Below are 18,141 nucleotides of genomic sequence, written 5' to 3'. Positions count from 1 at the left end.
TTTAAGGGTTATCTCAATCAATGTTTTTGTATGAAAGATTTGGGTTCTCTTAAGTTTTTTTTGGGGATTGAAGTGGCTCGCTCATCTAAGGGAATTTACTTGTCTCAGAGGAAATATGCTTTGGACATCATAAATGAATGTGGATTGTTAGGTGGGCGCCCTGTTTGTACGCCTATCCTTCAGAATCACAAGTTGGAAGAAGATACGGGACAGTACTTCGACACTCCGGAGCGATATCGACGTTTGGTTGGACGGTTGGTGTATCTGACGATTACTCGCCCAGAGCTCATGTATACGGTTCATGTACTAGCTCAGTTCTTACACCAACCTCGGTTGAAACATTGGTGGGCTGCGCTGCGTGTTGTTCGTTACCTCAAGAACAACCCTGGTCAAGGGATTTTATACACTATGAATGGTGATTTACATGTCTCGGGATATTGTGATTCAGATTTTTCCACCTGTCCGATGTCTCGTCGCTCTCTCACGGGTTTTGCTATCTTATTGGGTGGGTCTCCTATCGCTTGGAAAACTAAGAAACAGAGTGTTGTTTCTCAATCTTCGGCGGAGGCTGAGTACAGGGCTATGGCGTTCACGGCTTCCGAGCTCACCTGGATACGTGGTCTACTTGCTGATTTTGGTGTCTCCTCACCGGAGCCTTTTAGTCTCTACTGTGACAACAAAGCTGCTCTTTATATTGCGGCAAATCCTGTTTTTCATGAGCGCACAAAACATATTGAGCGGGACTGTCATTACGTACGAGACGAGATTCAGAAGGGTTTGATCAAGACGGACTATGTTCACACTACTCAACAACTTGCGGATATATTTACTAAGGCTCTGGGTACACCAGCGTTCGATTATCTTTGTTACAAGTTGGGCATGTGTGATCTACATGTGCCAACTTGAGGGAGAGTATTAAGGGGGTCGGTTTGTAAATATTCCATTGTATCTAGGTTTCCTTATTTCTCGTATACTCTAGAGATCTCACGCTTGTGTATATGTACTTTGTATCATCATAATAATAAGGGTAAGCCGTTCTATTACTATCTTTACAGATCTCGTGATTCTAACGAATCTCCATATATTATAATATAATTTTGATAATGGCTAATATCTCCTTATTTTTAATTAATATATTCGTGATGTGATTTTGGTAGTGTGGATCTGCTTATTTTAAATAATGTATACTCGTGATTTCCCTATTTTAATATACTGGCGATTTTGGTAGTGCGGAACAACAAAACAGATCAGGTAGGTTGTCGTTGTTAATATTGTCCAAAGTTTGTACTTTGTACAGTCGAATACAACAAGGAGATATTGGCGGCCCAGCTAACGTGCCTGGCCCAATAAAAAACCTTCATTTTCCGATCCAAGTTACTCACCCACCCATATCAATCGTTCTTGTTAAGACTCTTCATCAAGTGAATTAATTGTTATCATGACCATGACTGGGGTTGGGGAAGCAGTTCTGGCTCAAACCATTCAAGCGGTACTGGCTTTACACGCGAAAGTCACAGTACCTGACCAAAATCACTCAAGCGGCAATGGCCCTACACACAACAATCATAGTTTGGGCTCAAACCACTCAAGCATCGTTGGTTCTACTTGTACACACAACAACCACAACTCGGGCTCAAACCGCTCGAGCATCACTGGCTCCACACACAACAACCACAACTCAAGCATCGTTGGATCTACACACAACAACCACACAGCTCCAATAAGGAGGGGGAGAAAGATTGCGACGGTGTGGAAAAACGGATACGGTTACACAGAATGGGCTACAAAGCATGCCCCTTTCTACGTCAACGATGTTCTTGTTTTCACGTACAACAACAACAACAACAATGATCAAACCCAATCCAAGATGAAGCACCACAACAACAAGAAGAACGACGTCTACTTGCTCCCAGACAGTGGCGGATCCAGAACATAATTCTACATGGGGCACAAACTATAAATGACAATTAATTAATGGGAAAAAATCTTTAAAACAAGTCATGAAAGAGAAGACATTAGATACAACATGAGGCAACCTTAACCAACTCAGCTAGAAACACTATATTGGCCATAATCATTTGCTAAATTTCTAAAATCTGTATAGGGCACGTGCCCTACCAACCTTGTGAGTAGATCCGCCCCTGCTCCCAGACATGAATAGCTTCAAGAGATGCGATGTGGCTAGAGGCAAGAAGCTGGCCGCACGAGGGAGGTTCATCAACATGGGGATTCAAGTTGCTTCTCCGTAAGGTTCTGACTTCAGTGGAGACCACAACGGCTGCAACCGCAACAGCATGAAGTTCTCTGTCCACCCGATCCCCCACCCTTCTTCTCACTAACTATAATGTTATAATTTCTTCTCTTTAAAACTTGTACTGTGTTACATATTCATCAGATTATGTTGCTCTTTTTATCCTTTTTGTTCAAGACAACTGCGTTTGGAATGTGGAAACTTGTCATTCGAATTAAACTATCCCTAGTAAATATTGTTAGCTAACAAAAAAAATAAAAATACAAATAAAAAGAGTAATAAAAAATCAAAATTGAATAAACCGCCATAGATTAGTCACACTTGTATTATAAGTTTGTACGGGGCACAAGAACAACGCCCCCAGAATCTTTCCCTTGGTTATCGCAGCATATCCAATTATTCTCAAAATTACATAAAAGAGGTGAGAACAAAATATTAATAATTCCGAAAACGACGCAACGAAAAAAAAAAAGAAAAAAAAAAGAAGAGAATGATTCGTCTCCGATACAACCTTCTCCGATATTGTAACCGTCGTCTCTTCCACCGTCTTCCTCGACCTTTCTCCTCCTATCCTCCGCCAACCACCGGTTCTTCAGGTCCTTCTTTGAATCTCAACAAACCTAAACTCACACCTCCTCCGCCGCCACACCAATCACGAGGTCTTCTCCCGTCGTTTCGCACCGTCTCTCCAACTTTTTCCTTCTCTAAGAAATCCGTTTTCGTTCTCTCCGCCGCCGCTCTATCCACCGCGGTTGCCTATTCCGCTGTTTTCCCTTCCGATCATGACCAATCTAATCGCAACCCTAGAGGAAACAGCCGTGTCTACGAGTCTATCGAGGACGCGGTTCAGAAATCCGGGAATTCATTGAGGAGAGTGGTTCACCATGCTCGACAAACCGGTGTTGCGGCCTCGGTTCTGTGGCAGTCGCTTAGGTCGGTGCTCTCTTCGGCCAATCATGAGGTGCGTGCGGGATTTGAGCTCCGGGTGGCTGCTCTTTTAGCCGATATAGCCTCCGCAAATGCTGCTCGTAGAGCTGCTCTCGTTGGAGCTGGCAGTGGTGCGGTTGTTGATTGGTTGCTGGAGACGGTCGCCCTTCCCGGCGACAGAATTGGGGCCCAGGACGAAGCGGCTAGGGCTCTGGCTTATCTTATTGCTGATCCCACTGTGCGTAAAGACGCTCTTGGAAGGCCCGATGCAGTGCCCAAGCTGCTGAGGTTCATATTCTCGTGTCAACCAAAAAACAAAAAGGTGCGTTTTGCTTCCACTAGTTGCTTCAATTGCATAATCGAAAAGATTATTCTGGTTAGATGTAATGGATATTGACTAGCCAGCTGATATGAATCTAGGTAGCAATTTTAGGATCTACACAGTAGTATTTCGTTGATCATCAAGTAGTTGTTGTAGAACAATGAGTTTTGTGTTTCTCTAGGGTTGTTTATCATGTGTCCAGTTGTAGATTTCTCAATCCTATTAACACATGAGAAGCTTTTTAAAACATATGAGTCTTGATACTGCGATGTTTCTGGTTGTGTTTTGCCATTGATATATAGCTTTTCTTTGGGAGCAGCACTCAAGACGTAGTTCATTCGATATTTCTGATTCTTTGAAAGGTAGGAGCATGCTTGTGGCTGCCATAATGGATATTGTCACTTCCAACTGTGACACAATAGAAAAGGCACCGTTTAAGTCATCATTGCCAGGAAATGCTACGATGAGAGATATCGCTGCGGCAATTCAAGTAATTGAGGAAGGTGGTATGTATTTTGATGAGCCAGAAGAAGATGATGACAGTGACGATGGAAGAAGTGGGATTAAGGGGATTGGAATTAAAATCCTTGAAGGAACCACAGTTCTGGGACTATCAAGAACCAGTGGGCTTGCGCCGTTGGGTGACCTTAATGCTAATGCGGGAGAGGGGACTCCTAAAACATTTGCATTGCTTAGTAAACATGATAATTCTTCACAAGCTAATTTGTCATCTGCCGTCATTCCTGGCCTTTGGGATGATTTACATTGTCAACATGTCGCAGTGCCATTTGCTGCATGGGCACTGGCAAACTGGGCAATGGCTTCTGATACAAATAGATCTCATATTCAAGAACTTGATCGTGATGGGCAAGTTGTCATGACAGCCTTAATGGCACCGGAGAGGACTGTGAAGTGGCATGGGAGTTTGGTGGCTCGGCTGTTGTTAGAGGATCTCAGTCTTCCATTAAGCGATTCTGTTTCCGACTGGAGCTCCAGTTTGCTTGCCACTGTTTCACATGCCTGTAAAACTGAGGACATCTCTTTGGCTCAAGTTGCGTTGTCTGCCTTTTTAGTTTCTGTTGACAGAAGTGACAAAGCACAGAAGATGGTAATGGAGAAGGGTCTTCATCTGATGAGAGATAGTGCTAGAAAAACAAGTAAGCACAAAGCTGTGCAAGAAGGTTTGTCAAAGGCACTAGAATTACTCTGTGCTGGTGACATACATTTATCACTTGAAGAGAGTCAGAAATGGTCCGGAATACTACTTTTATGGGTTCTTGGAAAAGTTGCATCTGATACTGTCCAATCTTCAGCAAGAAGAATCCTTTCACGCACGTTTGAGGACTATGGACCGCACTCTGTCCCGATTTCTCAGGGATGGTTAACCCTTATAATGAATGAGATTTTGAACCACAGTTTGGCGTTGTCAGCTAAAGGATCTAGCCTACCTAAAAACGAGAAACCAAAGGTGCATTATATTTTGGTCATTGATTTTGTTATCTGAACAGAGCATTGTTACGAATTATGTATATTTAGTTCAATTACATCTTTCAGTTTTTAGATTTAATATATAACAGCTATTTGCTTTCTCATATACAGGTAGATCAGTCAAAAATTTCTTCTGCTACTCAGTCAACCAATCAGTTAGCAGGGGCTGTGGTCAATCTTGCCATGGCTCAACTGGGTACAGTCCCGGATTCTGTCAATAATGTTCCACTGGCAGATCTGCTCCTTTCAGAGCCTTTTGCGGTGCCGATTAAGAATTTAAAGAAGGATACAGCCCCTAAATTTAATGCTGCGGAGTCTGCATTGGCAACCCTTAAGGCAATCAAGTCACTGACTGATGTTTGTGCTGAAGATTCTGTATGCCAGAACAAAATAGTTGATTTTGGTATTCTTTGTTTACTAAGGCGCTTTCTGTTATGTGATGATTATGAGAAGTTAGGTGCGATAGAAGCTTATGATGCATCCAGAGCCCTAGAGGCTCGCGAGAGAACTCCTGATAGTCTTGGTGAATCTTCAATGACAGATATGCAGGATCCATGTAGTGTTAGAGTCCCAGCTAGTGCGCACATCCGAAGGCATGCTGCTAGATTGCTAACTATTCTTTCGCTTCTTCCGCAAGTCCAGAAGATCATTTTAGCTGATGAAACTTGGTGCAAATGGCTTGATGATTGTGCAAGAGGAAACATTTTCGGTTGCAGTGACCCTAAGACACAAAGTTATGCACGGGCTTCTTTGTTAAACGTATATTGCAATCAGCAAGGTGGTGGTGAATCTGGAAACGGTGGCAGTTCCAAGCCAGACATCTCAGACACGAACAGCAATTGTCCTCGCTACGGAGACATGATATTTTTGATTAATCCTGGACTAGCCCATTGGAAGTGTCCTGAAAAAGAACAACAAAGTGGTAAGAAGAACGAGACCGCTAGTGAAGGTGAATCAGCAAATGCTGCTGATGCAGTAAGAGACCATGTCGGTGATGCTAGCGATCTGTCTAGTTCAATAGTACCTTCCGGCAGTGGTTCGCGTGTGCATGATCCTGAATTTGATGTTATCTTTCTTCATGGCTTGCGTGGTGGACCTTTTAAAACTTGGCGAATTGCTGAGGACAAGTCCTCTACCAAATCTGGCTTGGTGGAGAAGATTGACCAGGAAGCAGGAAAGCTGGGAACATTTTGGCCGAGTGAGTGGCTTTCAAATGATTTTCCTCAAGCTCGCTTGCTTACCCTTAAATACAAGGTATGACTGAGATTTACCCTATTTTGATGTTGCATAACCTACTTTATTTGACAAAAGAAAATGCTTAAACCTACTTGTGGGGACCTTCGTAACTACTGTTTGATCCATATGTTGTGTACTCATCTGTTCCCTGGTTGCCATTTTGATTCTCGTTGAACTATTTGATACAGACAAACCTCACAGAATGGTCTGGAGCTAGCTTGCCTCTTCAGGTACATTTTTTTTTTTCATTAATTAGTTTATGAAATTATACCCTTTTTTTATTTCTTTAGAGTAGTAGTCTGCGGTAATTATTTTATTAATGAAACACATATACCAAAAATGTATGTTAAACCCTTGGTCAAATATAAGCTTGCTGCAGTTTTAGGACGTAAATGTATATATGAGTCAACCAAAGAGTAGATGATTGTATCTGCACATTAGTATATCCTGAGAGGTCGTGGTCTGAGCTTACAGTCTTTGTCAGTTTAACTGGCATAATTTTAAATCTACTGCTAATGTTTAGGATAATTTGCCATTAGAATGTGGATTTGTTGAACAGTTTTCTTGTTTCCCTGGAAATGTTGGTCAAAGTTTGATGAGTGATTATTGATTAATATTTTGCTAATTTGCAGGAAGTTAGTTCAATGATATTGGAAAAGCTTGTCTCGGCAGGCATTGGAGACAGACCTGTTGTTTTTGTGACCCACAGGTGTGACATTTCTTATGGCACCTGTCAATGGATATTTCCTTTTGCAAACTTATTTGCCCCATCTAGTGTCATCAGTGATTTATACTGGCTGGTCTTTTAATTATTAAGGCTACATCTTGGTGTTTATCTCAGTAGTGAGCTACTTCATTGAATTGACATGTTGTCTCCTGGAACATCAATTCATCAATTTTGATAAAGTAATGTTCATGTTGCAGTATGGGAGGCCTTGTCGTGAAGCAGATGCTACACAAAGCAAAAGAAGAAAAACTTGATAAACTAGTTAATAACACCGCTGGAGTTGTAAGTATCAACACGTCATACATTTCTGGTTTTCTATTATCTTAAAGCATCGTATTTCTCTATCTTCTTGGGCTTTGTCTTAGCAAATTAGCTCTGTATAAAATATATAATGTCAACACTTGCAGATATTCTACAGTTGCCCACATTTTGGCAGCAAGCTAGCAGATATGCCCTGGCGAATGGGTCTTGTGTTGCGCCCGGCTCCATCTGTTAGTAAATACGATTCCTTTATTGAGCTGATTTAATCCTTTTACACCATCTCCAAATCTTTGTCTCTCTCTCTCTCTATCTGCCTAATGAGCCTTATGGATGATGAATTGTGATAGATAAGAGAGCTACGAAGTGGTTCTCCAAGACTAGTGGAGCTGAATGACTTGCTTCGACAGCTCCACAAGAAAGGGGTTGTTGAAGTCCTTAGTTTCTGTGAGGTTGTTGATTTATTCGATTGCACTTAATAAGAGTTCTCTTTAGATTGGTCACCACATTACACGATGCTAATTAGAATGACTGTTTCATCATAACTGCAGACAAAAGTAACTCCAATAGTGGAAGGCTATGGAGGATGGGCTTTTAGGATGGAGATTGTGCCAATTGAATCAGCATACCCAGGATTTGGTGAACTTGTTGTAAGCAGCTCTCCATTTATTAAAAAAAAAAACTTGTGGAACTATAAATCTGTCGAAATCCAGAACTGTTGGTTTTTCACTTAAGAAGAATATTGTGAAACAGGTGTTGGAGTCAACAGACCATATAAATTCATGTAAACCACTGAGTCGGTCGGATCCATCATATACTGAGGCGTTGCAGTTCCTGCGCAAGCTAAGCACACAGAGATCAAATTCTCGTGTTAAACAGGAATCTGGGATACATGATTGATTAACCACACGGGTACGTAGGTAAACGGAAGAACCCGAAGAAAGAAGAATCAAGAGTGGTTTTGGTGAGACAGACAGTGGGTCTATGCTTCTAATTGATGTAACACAGTCAATATAGTTTTCCAATTTCTTCTCTGTGTACATAAAAAAAGAAACAGGGCGTAGGTTCGTTTTACACATTGTTTCATTTGTATTATTAACTGAACTAAACTTTGGAGTAAATATAAAGAAAGATTCTCAAATTTCATTGCCAAAGGTATGAAACGAAAGAATTTGAATCTTCTGTATAGAAAAGATAAAGAATGTCACGATTCAGATATTTATTTAAAAAAAAAAAAACAAAAAAAAAAGTCACGTAGGAAGGTGGAAGCAAGCAAGGCAAACAAACGCGTTACAAAAAAAAAAAGAAAAAAAAACACGTGACGTAACGTATTGATGGCAATTTCCATTTTCCTCGGAACAAACCCAATTACTATATGACGCGTGTCCCGCGTTTCTTTCATTCTCTCTTTTTTTTTTTTTTTTCCCTCCCTTAAGAGTAATTTATAATTAAAAAAAACAAAACAAACCCCGCCGATTTTTTCGGTATTGTAATTACTAAATTTTGCCGTTATTATATTATGTCGTACTGTAGTGTTTCTTAAAATTGACGTAGAGAATGTTATATAACTTGTCCAACATATTGATGTATCACATCCATTTCAGTTTTACATTATCTTTAAGTGATACATTGAGAAATTCATTTAATTTTTCTTTTAACAACAAAATTAAACTATATATTCATAGATATACATATACCTGCATGAAAATGCTTATGCAATTTTTCAACATGAAACAAAAACAAATAAAAAGAGCATGATTAAGGGTATTTTGGTAAATTTCTAAGAGATAGCTGTTTCATGACTTGTTCTCCAAGCTTATGGTGCAAAGATCTCGTTAAGTATAAAAAGGGAAGCTGAGGAAACCATTTTTGATACTTTTTAGAAGCTTTTGGGCTGAAAGAGATAGAAAACGTAGAAGAGAAGCTCCCACTCCAATAAGGTTTTCGTTTCTGCTCTCAACACCACCTGCTTAATCAAGGTAATGATTTATCTCTTCATTTCTTTTTTTGATCGTTCATTGGTTAATCTTAAGTCATTAGTTAATACTAGCTTGTACTAATTTTGTCGACCTAGCTAGCTCTAATCACATTAACTAATTAAGCTTCACCTATTAAAGTAGGATTATTGAATGAAGTTGCGACGTCGGTTAACTAATGGATACTCCTATCTGGTTCTTAGTGGTCGTCAGTGGTTACTGCGTAGTCTACATTAAGTGTAGCTTTCACTATAAATTAATAACCCACTAAAAGAGAAAAAACAAGAAAAGAAGAAATGGATCGTCATACTTCAAAAGTTTGTTTTGTTTTGTGGTAAAAAAAAAAAAAAAGTGGAAGCTTGTCGAGCACCCTCATTCAGTTACTCTACCATCAAAAATCTTTTTTATTAGTATTATTTTGTGTATAATTAATCTTCTCTTTTTTTTTTCACACACATCGATCGATTTCGTGGTAAATAACCTATATATGTCCTTAATGATATGTCATTGTTTTCCATTATGCACACTATATCAACATATTAACCACGTACCAATTCTATCATCACGATTTTATACCCAACTTGGAAAAAAAAAATCCATACATGATAAGCAAAACTACATTTTATTGGCTAATTTTTTGTTTGTAAAATTAGCGTTTTTTTCTTCTTTCTTTTGTGTGCCCTCGTTTTGTTGTTTGTTGCTTTTGCTTAATCTACATTTATACTCAACCCATTTAGCCGCCCTATATAATATTCACATATTTATGAATGCTTTTTTTTTTTTTTTTTTTTTTTTTTTTAATAATTCTGTGATGCCCGTTGCTTTTAATCTTGAAACTGTTAGGAATAGAGAATATCTAGCTAGGAAGGACAAAAATATATGGCTGCATTTTATATGTTTAAAACAAGTCAACACAAATAAATACGATCACTTAACGTGTAAGAACTTATAGGTAACGCACATAACATTAATCGTCACAATTCACATCGTTGTATTATAATTATCACGTTTTGAGAAGATTTTATTTCTTTCTTCTCTAAATGACGTTTGAGAAGATCAGAAGAATAATTATATACTCCTAGTCTCCTACTAAACCCTATTTAATTTTTAGATTAATGTAGTATAGAAATACAAATAACTAATAAGATAGCGAGCTAATGACTCATCATCAGTCATCACATATAGGACGTAACATTTTTATCTTATTACGACATTATTTATAGTTTATTGAATAAATAATTCTTTTTCGTTGAAATGTTATGAGCAAATAACACTGTACGATGTTTTTTTTTTTTTGTTAAAGAATATTCAAATTAAAATGAAAAGGGAAATGAAAATGTTTAAGGGTCCAAGCCCAAGAATAAAGCCCGAATAGAATAAAACTAGTTAGACCCATAGTTTAAAAAGAACCAAAATAAACCAAATAGTGAACCGAACCAGTTAGAATCGGACCAGGAAAGAAACGGTTGGCATTAACCCTTCTTCACCCACCCAACCGAACATTGTACGATGTTTGCGTAATCGTTTATTCTTCTAACATTTAACGCATGTTTCATATAAAAATGACTTATCACACATATATATATCTATATATCGATCGATATTGTCCAAACTCCAAAGCATGAAAAACTAAAAATAGTACGTACGTTAAATTTTTCGCCATTACATCATTATTTAGTTTACTGAGTAGATTCGTTTGCCAATGACGTAACTAATAAAAAGTGTTGTGATCTGATTTTAAAGTATATAATGAGTAATTTCTATTTTCAACTACATTTTAATAAAAAAAATCAACATTGTTTGGTATATAATTGTAGGGTACAATCAACGTTTGGGTAATACGTGACACATGATAGATGTGATATTATGTACTTTTTTCTTCTCAAAATTTAACCTTACGATTTAAATCCAATACACGTTTACAAGTTTCTGATCGCAAACGGATACGAAAGTTTTGCATATACGCTAACTATCATGATCAATCATATATAATGCAACAATTTGTAGTTCTTTAACAACAAAAAACACAATACTTTGTAGTGTGTGTCAACACACAGAAAGATATCCTTCAAAGACAGATATATACAGTATCGTGAATACGTTACATATTTGTGACGTACGCACACAGAAAAACAAAAAAAGTTGTATGTAATACGTTTTTGACACGCACATATAGAAAAATGTAAGCATTTGGCGTAGTCGAAAAGGCGGCTAAGTAGAGAGAGAGAGTAAACGTTTGCTTACAGCGTTATACAAAGCCCTAATTCTAATCATCATCATGCGTGCAAGCTATTTTCCATTTCCTTTAACGATTCTCATTCTTACTCTCTTCAAGCTTCTTCTTTCTTCCTTTTATTCTTTCTTTATTTAATTTTTTTCCCCTATTTCTCTCCCAATTTTTTTTTTCTTTTCCCGGAAAATTCTCTTCTCTCTTGTTGTTGTTTCTCCTGATAAACCCGACCAAGTTTATCTCTTCTCTTTCTAACTAATCATTTCTCTTTCAACTTTCTCTCATATATAATTGCACCTTTTGATTTTAGTATATTTCTTTCATTTTCTTGTACGCATATCTATGTTAAAACGCATTTCTAAGATCATAAATATTATTGTTACTATTACTTGAGCTCAATCTTGCTTATTTGGTTTTATTCGTATCTTCAGAATCGAATTCGGTGCTAGCTACTACTTTCAAATGGGAAACCAAACAAGCAAAAAGCCACAGGATGCATCGGCTAAGAGCGTGCACTACACAACGGAGCTGAGATCTTACGAGGCTGCGTGTAAAGCTGACACGGAGCTTCAATCTTTCGACACGTGTTTGCAAGCACGGACAAGTCACGTGATAAGCACGCTAGCTACAGGAGTTGAGGTTCGAGCGCTCTCGTTCGATTCCTTGAAAGAAGTGACGCAGTGTTTGTTGGAGATGAACCAAGAAGTTGTGAAAGTAATTTTGGATTGCAAGAAAGACATATGGAAGAATCAAGAAATGTTTGAGCTTGTCGAAGATTACTTTGAGAACAGCTTGAAGACGCTTGATTTTTGTGCTGCTTTGGAGAAAGGCTTGAGACGAGCTCGTGATAGCCACCTTTTGATTCTTGTTGCTCTTCAGCAATTTGAAGATGAGAGCCTTGTTCAAGGTAACACTTTTGTTTCTTTCCTTTATTTTCTTAGTATTTATTAATAAATTAGGGACAGGAAAAATAAAGTTTCATATTGTCTTGTCCTAATCCCGTTTTACTCATATATATAAAACTGTATTCTCAATTGACATTTATAATTTTCAAAACCTGTTTAAAAATAGGATGGAAATTAAGTATTTTCTGTGTTTACAGAATTTAATCATTATCGTTGACAAAAATTAATAGTAGTTTAGTGTAGAATGACAAGTATTTTCAATGTCTTTTGTTTTATTTCCATTTGGTGTATAAATTCGACACATTATTATTCCTGATTTTTCGTTTTTTTTTGTTTTTTTTTGATCCTGTCCTAATTATTTAAGATTTTGACTTTTGACACTGATCATCATCTTATGGTTTCATCATCTTATGGTTCGTAGGTGGGAACGGATACAAGAAGACACTTGAAGAGCTAAAGAATTTCAAAGACGCAGAGAGTCCTTTCAACGAAGACTTCTTCAAAATGTTCCAATCTGTTTACAAACAACAGATGGTGATGCTTGAGAAGCTTCAGCTTCGTAAGAACAAGCTTGACAAGAAGCTTAAATGCATCCACACTTGGAGGAAGCTCTCCAGCATCATCTTTGTGGCTACTTTCGCCACTGTGCTCATCTGCTCTGTTGTGGCTGCAGCCATGGCAGCTCCTCCCGTGGCTGCGGCTCTGGCTGCAGCTACTGCAGTGCCACTAGGCTCCATGGGGAAGTGGATCGACTCTCTGTGGAAGAACTACGAGAATGCACTCAAAGGGCAGAAGGAGGTGATCAGTTCCATGCAGGCAGGGACATTTGTGGCGGTTAAAGATTTGGATAATATCCGGGTTTTGATCGAACGGTTGGAGATTGAGATCACCGGGATGGTGAAGAGTGCGGAGTTTGCTGTGGAGCATAACGCAGTCAAGATTGGGATTGATGATATCAAGAAGAAACTTGAGGTGTTTAAGAAGAACGTAGAGGAATTGGGGACTCAAGCTGATTTGTGTAGCAGAGATATTAGAAGGGCAAGGACAGTGATTCTCCAAAGGATCATCAAGCATCCTAATAATGCTAGTAGCAGCAACTGAGCAACACAAAAAACTAGACCAGTTTCTCTCTTCTTCAGCACATGAATGATGAAGACTATAACAAATAGTACAGATTCTCTCTGAGTTTTTACTATCAATTAATGTTCAATAACTCAAAACTACTGTTTATGATAATTGTTGCAATCTCTATATTCTTTTTATGATTGAAAAGTGAAAACAATGGAAGACAAATCTTTTTCACATTTGGATTGAGACTATACACTAAATTTTAATTTAATAAAATTGTGGCAAGTATCAATGGCTTCTAAATTTTCAGAGATATGTATTTTTATTATTTTTTAAATGATATGAATTTTAATATCAAATTAAATGATATTAATAATTCTAATGATAATAACAATATGAAAATATCAGTAGCTTTTAAATTTGTGTTAATATTTAAAAACTATAATTCTTATTATTTTTCCTCTTATATATATATATATATGTAATTTTGTTATTATTTAATCTTGAATTTTATTATTTTCCTCTTAATATATGTAATATTAATTATATATTCCTATATTAGTTATATATATATATATATATGTGTGTGTGTACATATATATATAGTATGTAAAATAGAAGAATTGGGGAATCAAGCTGATTTGTGTAGCAAATATAAGAGAACATACTATAAAACTGTGACTAATATCAATGGCTTTAATTTTTTTTGTTAATTTATGGGATATGGATTTATATGATTTTTAAAATGATATGAAATTTAATATCAAATTAAATAAATAAAAAGTAATATAAAAAATATCAGTATCTTTTAAATTTTTGTTGATCTATGGGATATGGATTTATATGATTTTCAAAATGATATGAAATTTTTTATCAAATTAAATAAACTAAAAAGTAATGTAGAAAATATCAATATCTTTTAAAATTTTGTTAGTATATACATCATATATACAATCTAGAATTCATATTATTTTCATCTTATGTAAGTGAAACCAACTTTCTTTTTTGACATGTAAGGAAATCCAACTTACATATATATAAATCACTCAATATACATTAATTAGTTATATAGATGGATAAATTAATCACTATTTAAATTAATTAGTATATGATGCAACATATACATCTCTATATATATATATGTATACAAGTTTTTGTGTTCTCTTTTGTCTCTCCCAAATCTATTCTCTTTTACTGTGTTGTTGCCTCTGGTACGCCCGACTAAGTTATATCTTTTTCTCACTAATCGTTTCGCTCGGTCTCGACCTTTTGTTTTAGTCTATATATTCTTCTTTCATCTGTGTACGCATTTGTATGTTTTAAACGCATTGGTTGATCTGTTTTATTCGTCTTCAGAATCGAATTCGGAACTGCGTTAATAATGGGAAACAAAACAAGCAAAAATTCAATGAAGACATCGGCCAAGGTCTACGCGACGGAACTGAGAGCGTACGAGGCTGCATGTAGAAAAGACAAGGAGATCCAGTCTTTCGACACGCGAATGCACGCACGGACGAGTCACCTGATAAGCGCACTAGCTACGGACGTTGAGGTTCGAGCGCTCTCGTTTGATTCCTTGAAAGAAGTGACGCAGTTTTTGTTGGAGATGAACCAAGAAATTGTGAAAGTGATCTTGGATTGCAAGAAAGACATATGGAAAGATAAAGAAATGTTTGATTACTTTGAGACTAGTTTGAAGACGCACGAATTCTATGATGCTTTGGCGGACAGCATGCATTGGGTTCGTAGTAATCACCATTTGATTCTTGGTGTTCTTCGGCAGTTTGAAGAAGAGAGCCTCGTTCAAGGCAAAACTTTTATTTTTTCCTCTCTCTTTTATTCGTGGTTTTAAACATAGAATGGGAAAACTTAAAATAAAACTTCTTACCTTTTTAACACTTTGTTTTATATTTTTGGTTTTGGCAGGTGGGAACGGATACAAGAAGACACTTGAAAAGCTGAAGAATTTCACAGACGCACAGAATCCTTTTGGCGAAGACTTCTTCAACATGTTCCAATCTGTTTACAAACAACAGATGCTAATGCTTGAGAAGCTTCAGCTTCGTAGGAACAAGCTCGACACATGCTCCAGCATCATCTTCGTGGCTACCTATGCCACTGTGCTCATCTGCTCTGTTGTGGCTGCGGCTATGTCCGCTCCTCCTGTGGCTCCGGCTCTCGCTGCTCCAGTGCCACTGGGTACCATGGGGAAATGGATCGACTTGCTGTGGAAGAACTATGAGAAAGCACTCAAAGGACATAAAGACGTGATCAGTTCGATGCAGCCAGGGACATATGTAGCAGTGAAGGATTTGGATGATATTCGGTTATTGATCCAAGAGTTGGATATTGAGATCAGGAGTATAAACAAGAGTGATGATTATGCGGTGGAGCTTAAAGCAGTCATGATTGGGGTCAATGCCATTAAGAAGATTCTTGAGGTGTTTGAGAAGAATATAGAGGAATTGGGGACGCAGGCTGATATGTGTAGCAGAGATATTAGAAGGGCAAGGACTGTGATTCTCCAGAGGATCATCAATCATCCCAATAATGGTAGTAGCAGCACCTGAAAAAAATACCCAAAAAGAATTCAATTCTCTCTCTTCTTAAGCTTTCTGCTGCAAATAATGAAATTCTCGAAGACTCTATAAACAGTAGTACAGATTCATTCTGATTCTAATAATATATGTGTTCAATAACTCAGACTGTTTATGATGACTCTTGCATATTTTTGTATTCTTTATGATTGACATTTGAAACAATGGGAGAGAAGTCTTTTCACTTTTGAGACTATCAGTAAATGATGGTTCTGAGAGAAGTGGTAGACTAATATACTAAAATGAAGTCAAACGTACAAAACTAATTCATAAGTGTGGAATCTGAAAACTAGGGGAGTGTTAGTTAAAGGAACTGTGACAGGATTCAGTTCTGCTAAACTCCAAAGAACTACGCCTTAGAAGAGACTTGATCAACGAGAGCAGTCTCGAACTCTCAACCAATGCCCAAACCAAAATCCTACATCAATCCACAATATCTCAACTAATTGACATCAGTTACTGAGCTGGCAAAGCTACACTTCCTTGTACCATCCGTAGGATATCTACAATAGTCATGCACTAGACTTAACAAGATCACCTTACCCCAGCAGAGAAACAAACAGAAAGTTAAAGCCTATAAAGCTTAATCTTACATTCTGAACAAAACAAAAACATGTCAACTAGAGAAAATTTACTTACCTCACTTTGGCTTCGTTGATTACCTCATGGGACATGAAACTGACACTATGATCAAGTTACGAAACAAGCACATTTCCATGAGAAAAGACTTATAAACTGCTTAAAAGATAGGTTAGCAATTCTCATTCTTTCCAATCACAAAAATCGTAATCATAACAAAGTCCTGTAAAAGAAAGGCTACAAATCACAAATTTTCAAAAACTACGCTACACAGACTGTAATCGAATCACTTATTTTACAACTGATTGAGGTCCACTGGGTTCAACATGCACTGTCTCAAAATGAACTCAGCTCTCCTTCTTTTGTCATCTCTATCCTCATCACGCACAAAGGATAAGGGTCTATCTTCACCTTTCATCTTTAGACTTAATTCCAACGGCTCTCCAAAAAATTTCTTCTCGGTCCTGAGCTTAGAAAGAGCATCAGGTTTCTTCTTCTTCTTCTTCCATTCAGTGTCAACTTCACTGCAAAACCAATCTCTTGCAGCCTCCATGGCAGGAGCAAATGCCTCTACCACTGATAGGCCATCTCTATTCAATGATTCAACTTTCTCCCCAGATATAGAAGGGGACACAAAACGCAGCTCACCTTCGTCTCCTCTCGTTTCTTCTTTCACACCATCCATATCTCCCCACACACGAGTCCCTGAGGAGTTTTTACAGACGAGTTTCCTCTGCAAACTCAGCAAAGCTCTCTCGGCTTTACGCCTCTGCCTGGCTTGTTCAATCTTATCACCCCTGGGATCTGATGCCCTTTCAATCCACATAGGTGTTTCCTTATAAGTATGAGGATCAGGAAAAGCTGGTAACCAAAGAGGGATATGATTCCCAGGTGGAGTTTCACCAATTTCAACAAAGCTTGGAATCATCTTCTTCTTACTCCTATCACTTATAGCTACAGGGAAACGAGGCAATGGCTGTGAAAAAGGGATCTCTTCACTCGAATTCACGAAATCGATAATTCTCTTAAGTTTAACCGAACGACCTAACGAACAACTCTCAGACGAGACGACTCCTCCGTTATCGCCATCCCCAGTCAAATCTTCCAAAGCGAGAATGATATCGAACACGTTACACTGACTCCTACCGGTTAGATTAGCAAAGGAAATAGCGGTTTTACCTAGCTGAAGAATGTACTGGAGTGCGAATCCAGCTAGAGATTCGAGAGCTGGATCTTTGAAATGCTCGTAACCGACGCTCTCGCAGACTTGAGCTACTGCAGCTTTAGCGGCAGCGTGGCCAAACTCGTAAGACTCTGAACATCCCGAAGACGAAGCAGCTGGGTCTTCTTGTGCTCTCTCTCCGCTCATTGCTCCAATTGTTGTTGTTTTTTTTTGGTCACGCACTTCTCTAATCCCTGAAATTAGGGTTTTATTCTCATCACTGAGACCACATTGGCCGCCGAGAAAACTCCGCCGCAGCAGATATATAATACCTCCGTCAACGGAAAAGAAAAAAGAGAGAGTAAACGACAACGAAGCACCGGAGAAGAAGAAGAAAATTAGAGTTAAGAGGGAC

The 18,141-nt window shown here is 37.9% G+C and overlaps 4 protein-coding genes and 1 pseudogene across 12 annotated transcripts; 4 read left to right on the top strand and 1 right to left on the bottom strand.

Moving 5' to 3' along the window:
- The first annotated feature begins 1,437 nt into the window (after positions 1–1,437).
- LOC104727576 (uncharacterized) lies at positions 1,438–2,339 on the top strand (annotated as a pseudogene).
- A 220-nt stretch (positions 2,340–2,559) lies between these two features.
- LOC104721368 (uncharacterized) lies at positions 2,560–8,350 on the top strand. 7 transcript variants are annotated; one of them, XM_087474160.1, is made up of 10 exons: positions 2,560–3,500; positions 3,803–4,968; positions 5,100–6,242; positions 6,413–6,454; positions 6,857–6,933; positions 7,149–7,233; positions 7,359–7,442; positions 7,560–7,661; positions 7,761–7,859; positions 7,963–8,350. In XM_087474160.1, the coding sequence occupies exons 2-10, from the start codon at positions 3,871–3,873 to the stop codon at positions 8,107–8,109; spliced, it is 2,877 nt and encodes a 958-aa protein (XP_087330286.1). In that variant the 5' UTR covers positions 2,560–3,500; positions 3,803–3,870; the 3' UTR covers positions 8,110–8,350. The 7 variants fall into 7 exon arrangements, 4 of the variants coding, with proteins under 4 accessions (XP_087330286.1, XP_087330287.1, XP_019088690.1 ...); XM_087474161.1 differs by having other exon boundaries at positions 2,569–3,500; positions 3,863–4,968; XM_019233145.2 differs by having other exon boundaries at positions 2,588–3,500; positions 3,820–4,968.
- Positions 8,351–9,080: 730 nt separating this feature from the next.
- On the top strand, positions 9,081–13,624 carry LOC104721367 (UPF0496 protein At4g34320). Of its 3 annotated transcripts, none has more exons than XM_087471627.1 (3): positions 9,081–9,188; positions 11,847–12,322; positions 12,742–13,624. In XM_087471627.1, exons 2-3 carry the CDS (start codon positions 11,878–11,880, stop codon positions 13,419–13,421), a joined length of 1,125 nt encoding a protein of 374 aa, XP_087327753.1. In that variant the 5' UTR covers positions 9,081–9,188; positions 11,847–11,877; the 3' UTR covers positions 13,422–13,624. The 3 variants fall into 3 exon arrangements, with proteins under 3 accessions (XP_087327753.1, XP_087327752.1, XP_010437630.2); XM_010439328.2 differs by lacking the exon at positions 9,081–9,188 and adding an exon at positions 11,600–11,745; XM_087471626.1 differs by lacking the exon at positions 9,081–9,188 and having other exon boundaries at positions 11,468–12,322.
- A 744-nt stretch (positions 13,625–14,368) lies between these two features.
- On the top strand, positions 14,369–16,087 carry LOC104721366 (UPF0496 protein At4g34320-like). The gene is made up of 3 exons (XM_087476275.1): positions 14,369–14,599; positions 14,745–15,196; positions 15,315–16,087. Exons 2-3 carry the CDS (start codon positions 14,770–14,772, stop codon positions 15,956–15,958), a joined length of 1,071 nt encoding a protein of 356 aa, XP_087332401.1. The 5' UTR covers positions 14,369–14,599; positions 14,745–14,769; the 3' UTR covers positions 15,959–16,087.
- Positions 16,088–16,721: 634 nt separating this feature from the next.
- Positions 16,722–17,933, bottom strand: LOC147933586 (transcription initiation factor TFIID subunit 8-like). Its single transcript, XM_087476274.1, has one exon. The coding sequence runs from the start codon at positions 17,931–17,933 to the stop codon at positions 16,860–16,862; it is 1,074 nt and encodes a 357-aa protein (XP_087332400.1). The 3' UTR covers positions 16,722–16,859.
- Positions 17,934–18,141: the final 208 nt, after the last annotated feature.

The sequence above is a fragment of the Camelina sativa genome, chromosome 11 (assembly GCF_030686135.1).
Source record: "Camelina sativa cultivar CO46 ecotype springtype chromosome 11, ASM3068613v1".
Lineage (NCBI taxonomy): Eukaryota > Viridiplantae > Streptophyta > Magnoliopsida > Brassicales > Brassicaceae > Camelina > Camelina sativa.
The sequence above is the reverse complement of the archived record's forward strand: the minus strand, read 5'-3'. Positions and strand labels throughout refer to the sequence as shown.

Bases quoted from the DNA above. Each gene is read 5' to 3' on its own strand.
- LOC104721368 (XM_019233145.2), top strand. From the start codon at position 2,742: ATGATTCGTCTCCGATACAACCTTCTCCGATATTGTAACCGTCGTCTC. The intron at 6,455-6,856 runs GTACATTTTTTT...GCTAATTTGCAG, and splicing joins GAGCTAGCTTGCCTCTTCAG to GAAGTTAGTTCAATGATATT. The intron at 7,860-7,962 runs GTAAGCAGCTCT...ATTGTGAAACAG, and splicing joins CAGGATTTGGTGAACTTGTT to GTGTTGGAGTCAACAGACCA.
- LOC104721367 (XM_087471627.1), top strand. From the start codon at position 11,878: ATGGGAAACCAAACAAGCAAAAAGCCACAGGATGCATCGGCTAAGAGC. The intron at 12,323-12,741 runs GTAACACTTTTG...TATGGTTCGTAG, and splicing joins AGATGAGAGCCTTGTTCAAG to GTGGGAACGGATACAAGAAG.
- LOC104721366 (XM_087476275.1), top strand. From the start codon at position 14,770: ATGGGAAACAAAACAAGCAAAAATTCAATGAAGACATCGGCCAAGGTC. The intron at 15,197-15,314 runs GCAAAACTTTTA...TGGTTTTGGCAG, and splicing joins AGAAGAGAGCCTCGTTCAAG to GTGGGAACGGATACAAGAAG.
- LOC147933586 (XM_087476274.1), bottom strand. From the start codon at position 17,933: ATGAGCGGAGAGAGAGCACAAGAAGACCCAGCTGCTTCGTCTTCGGGA.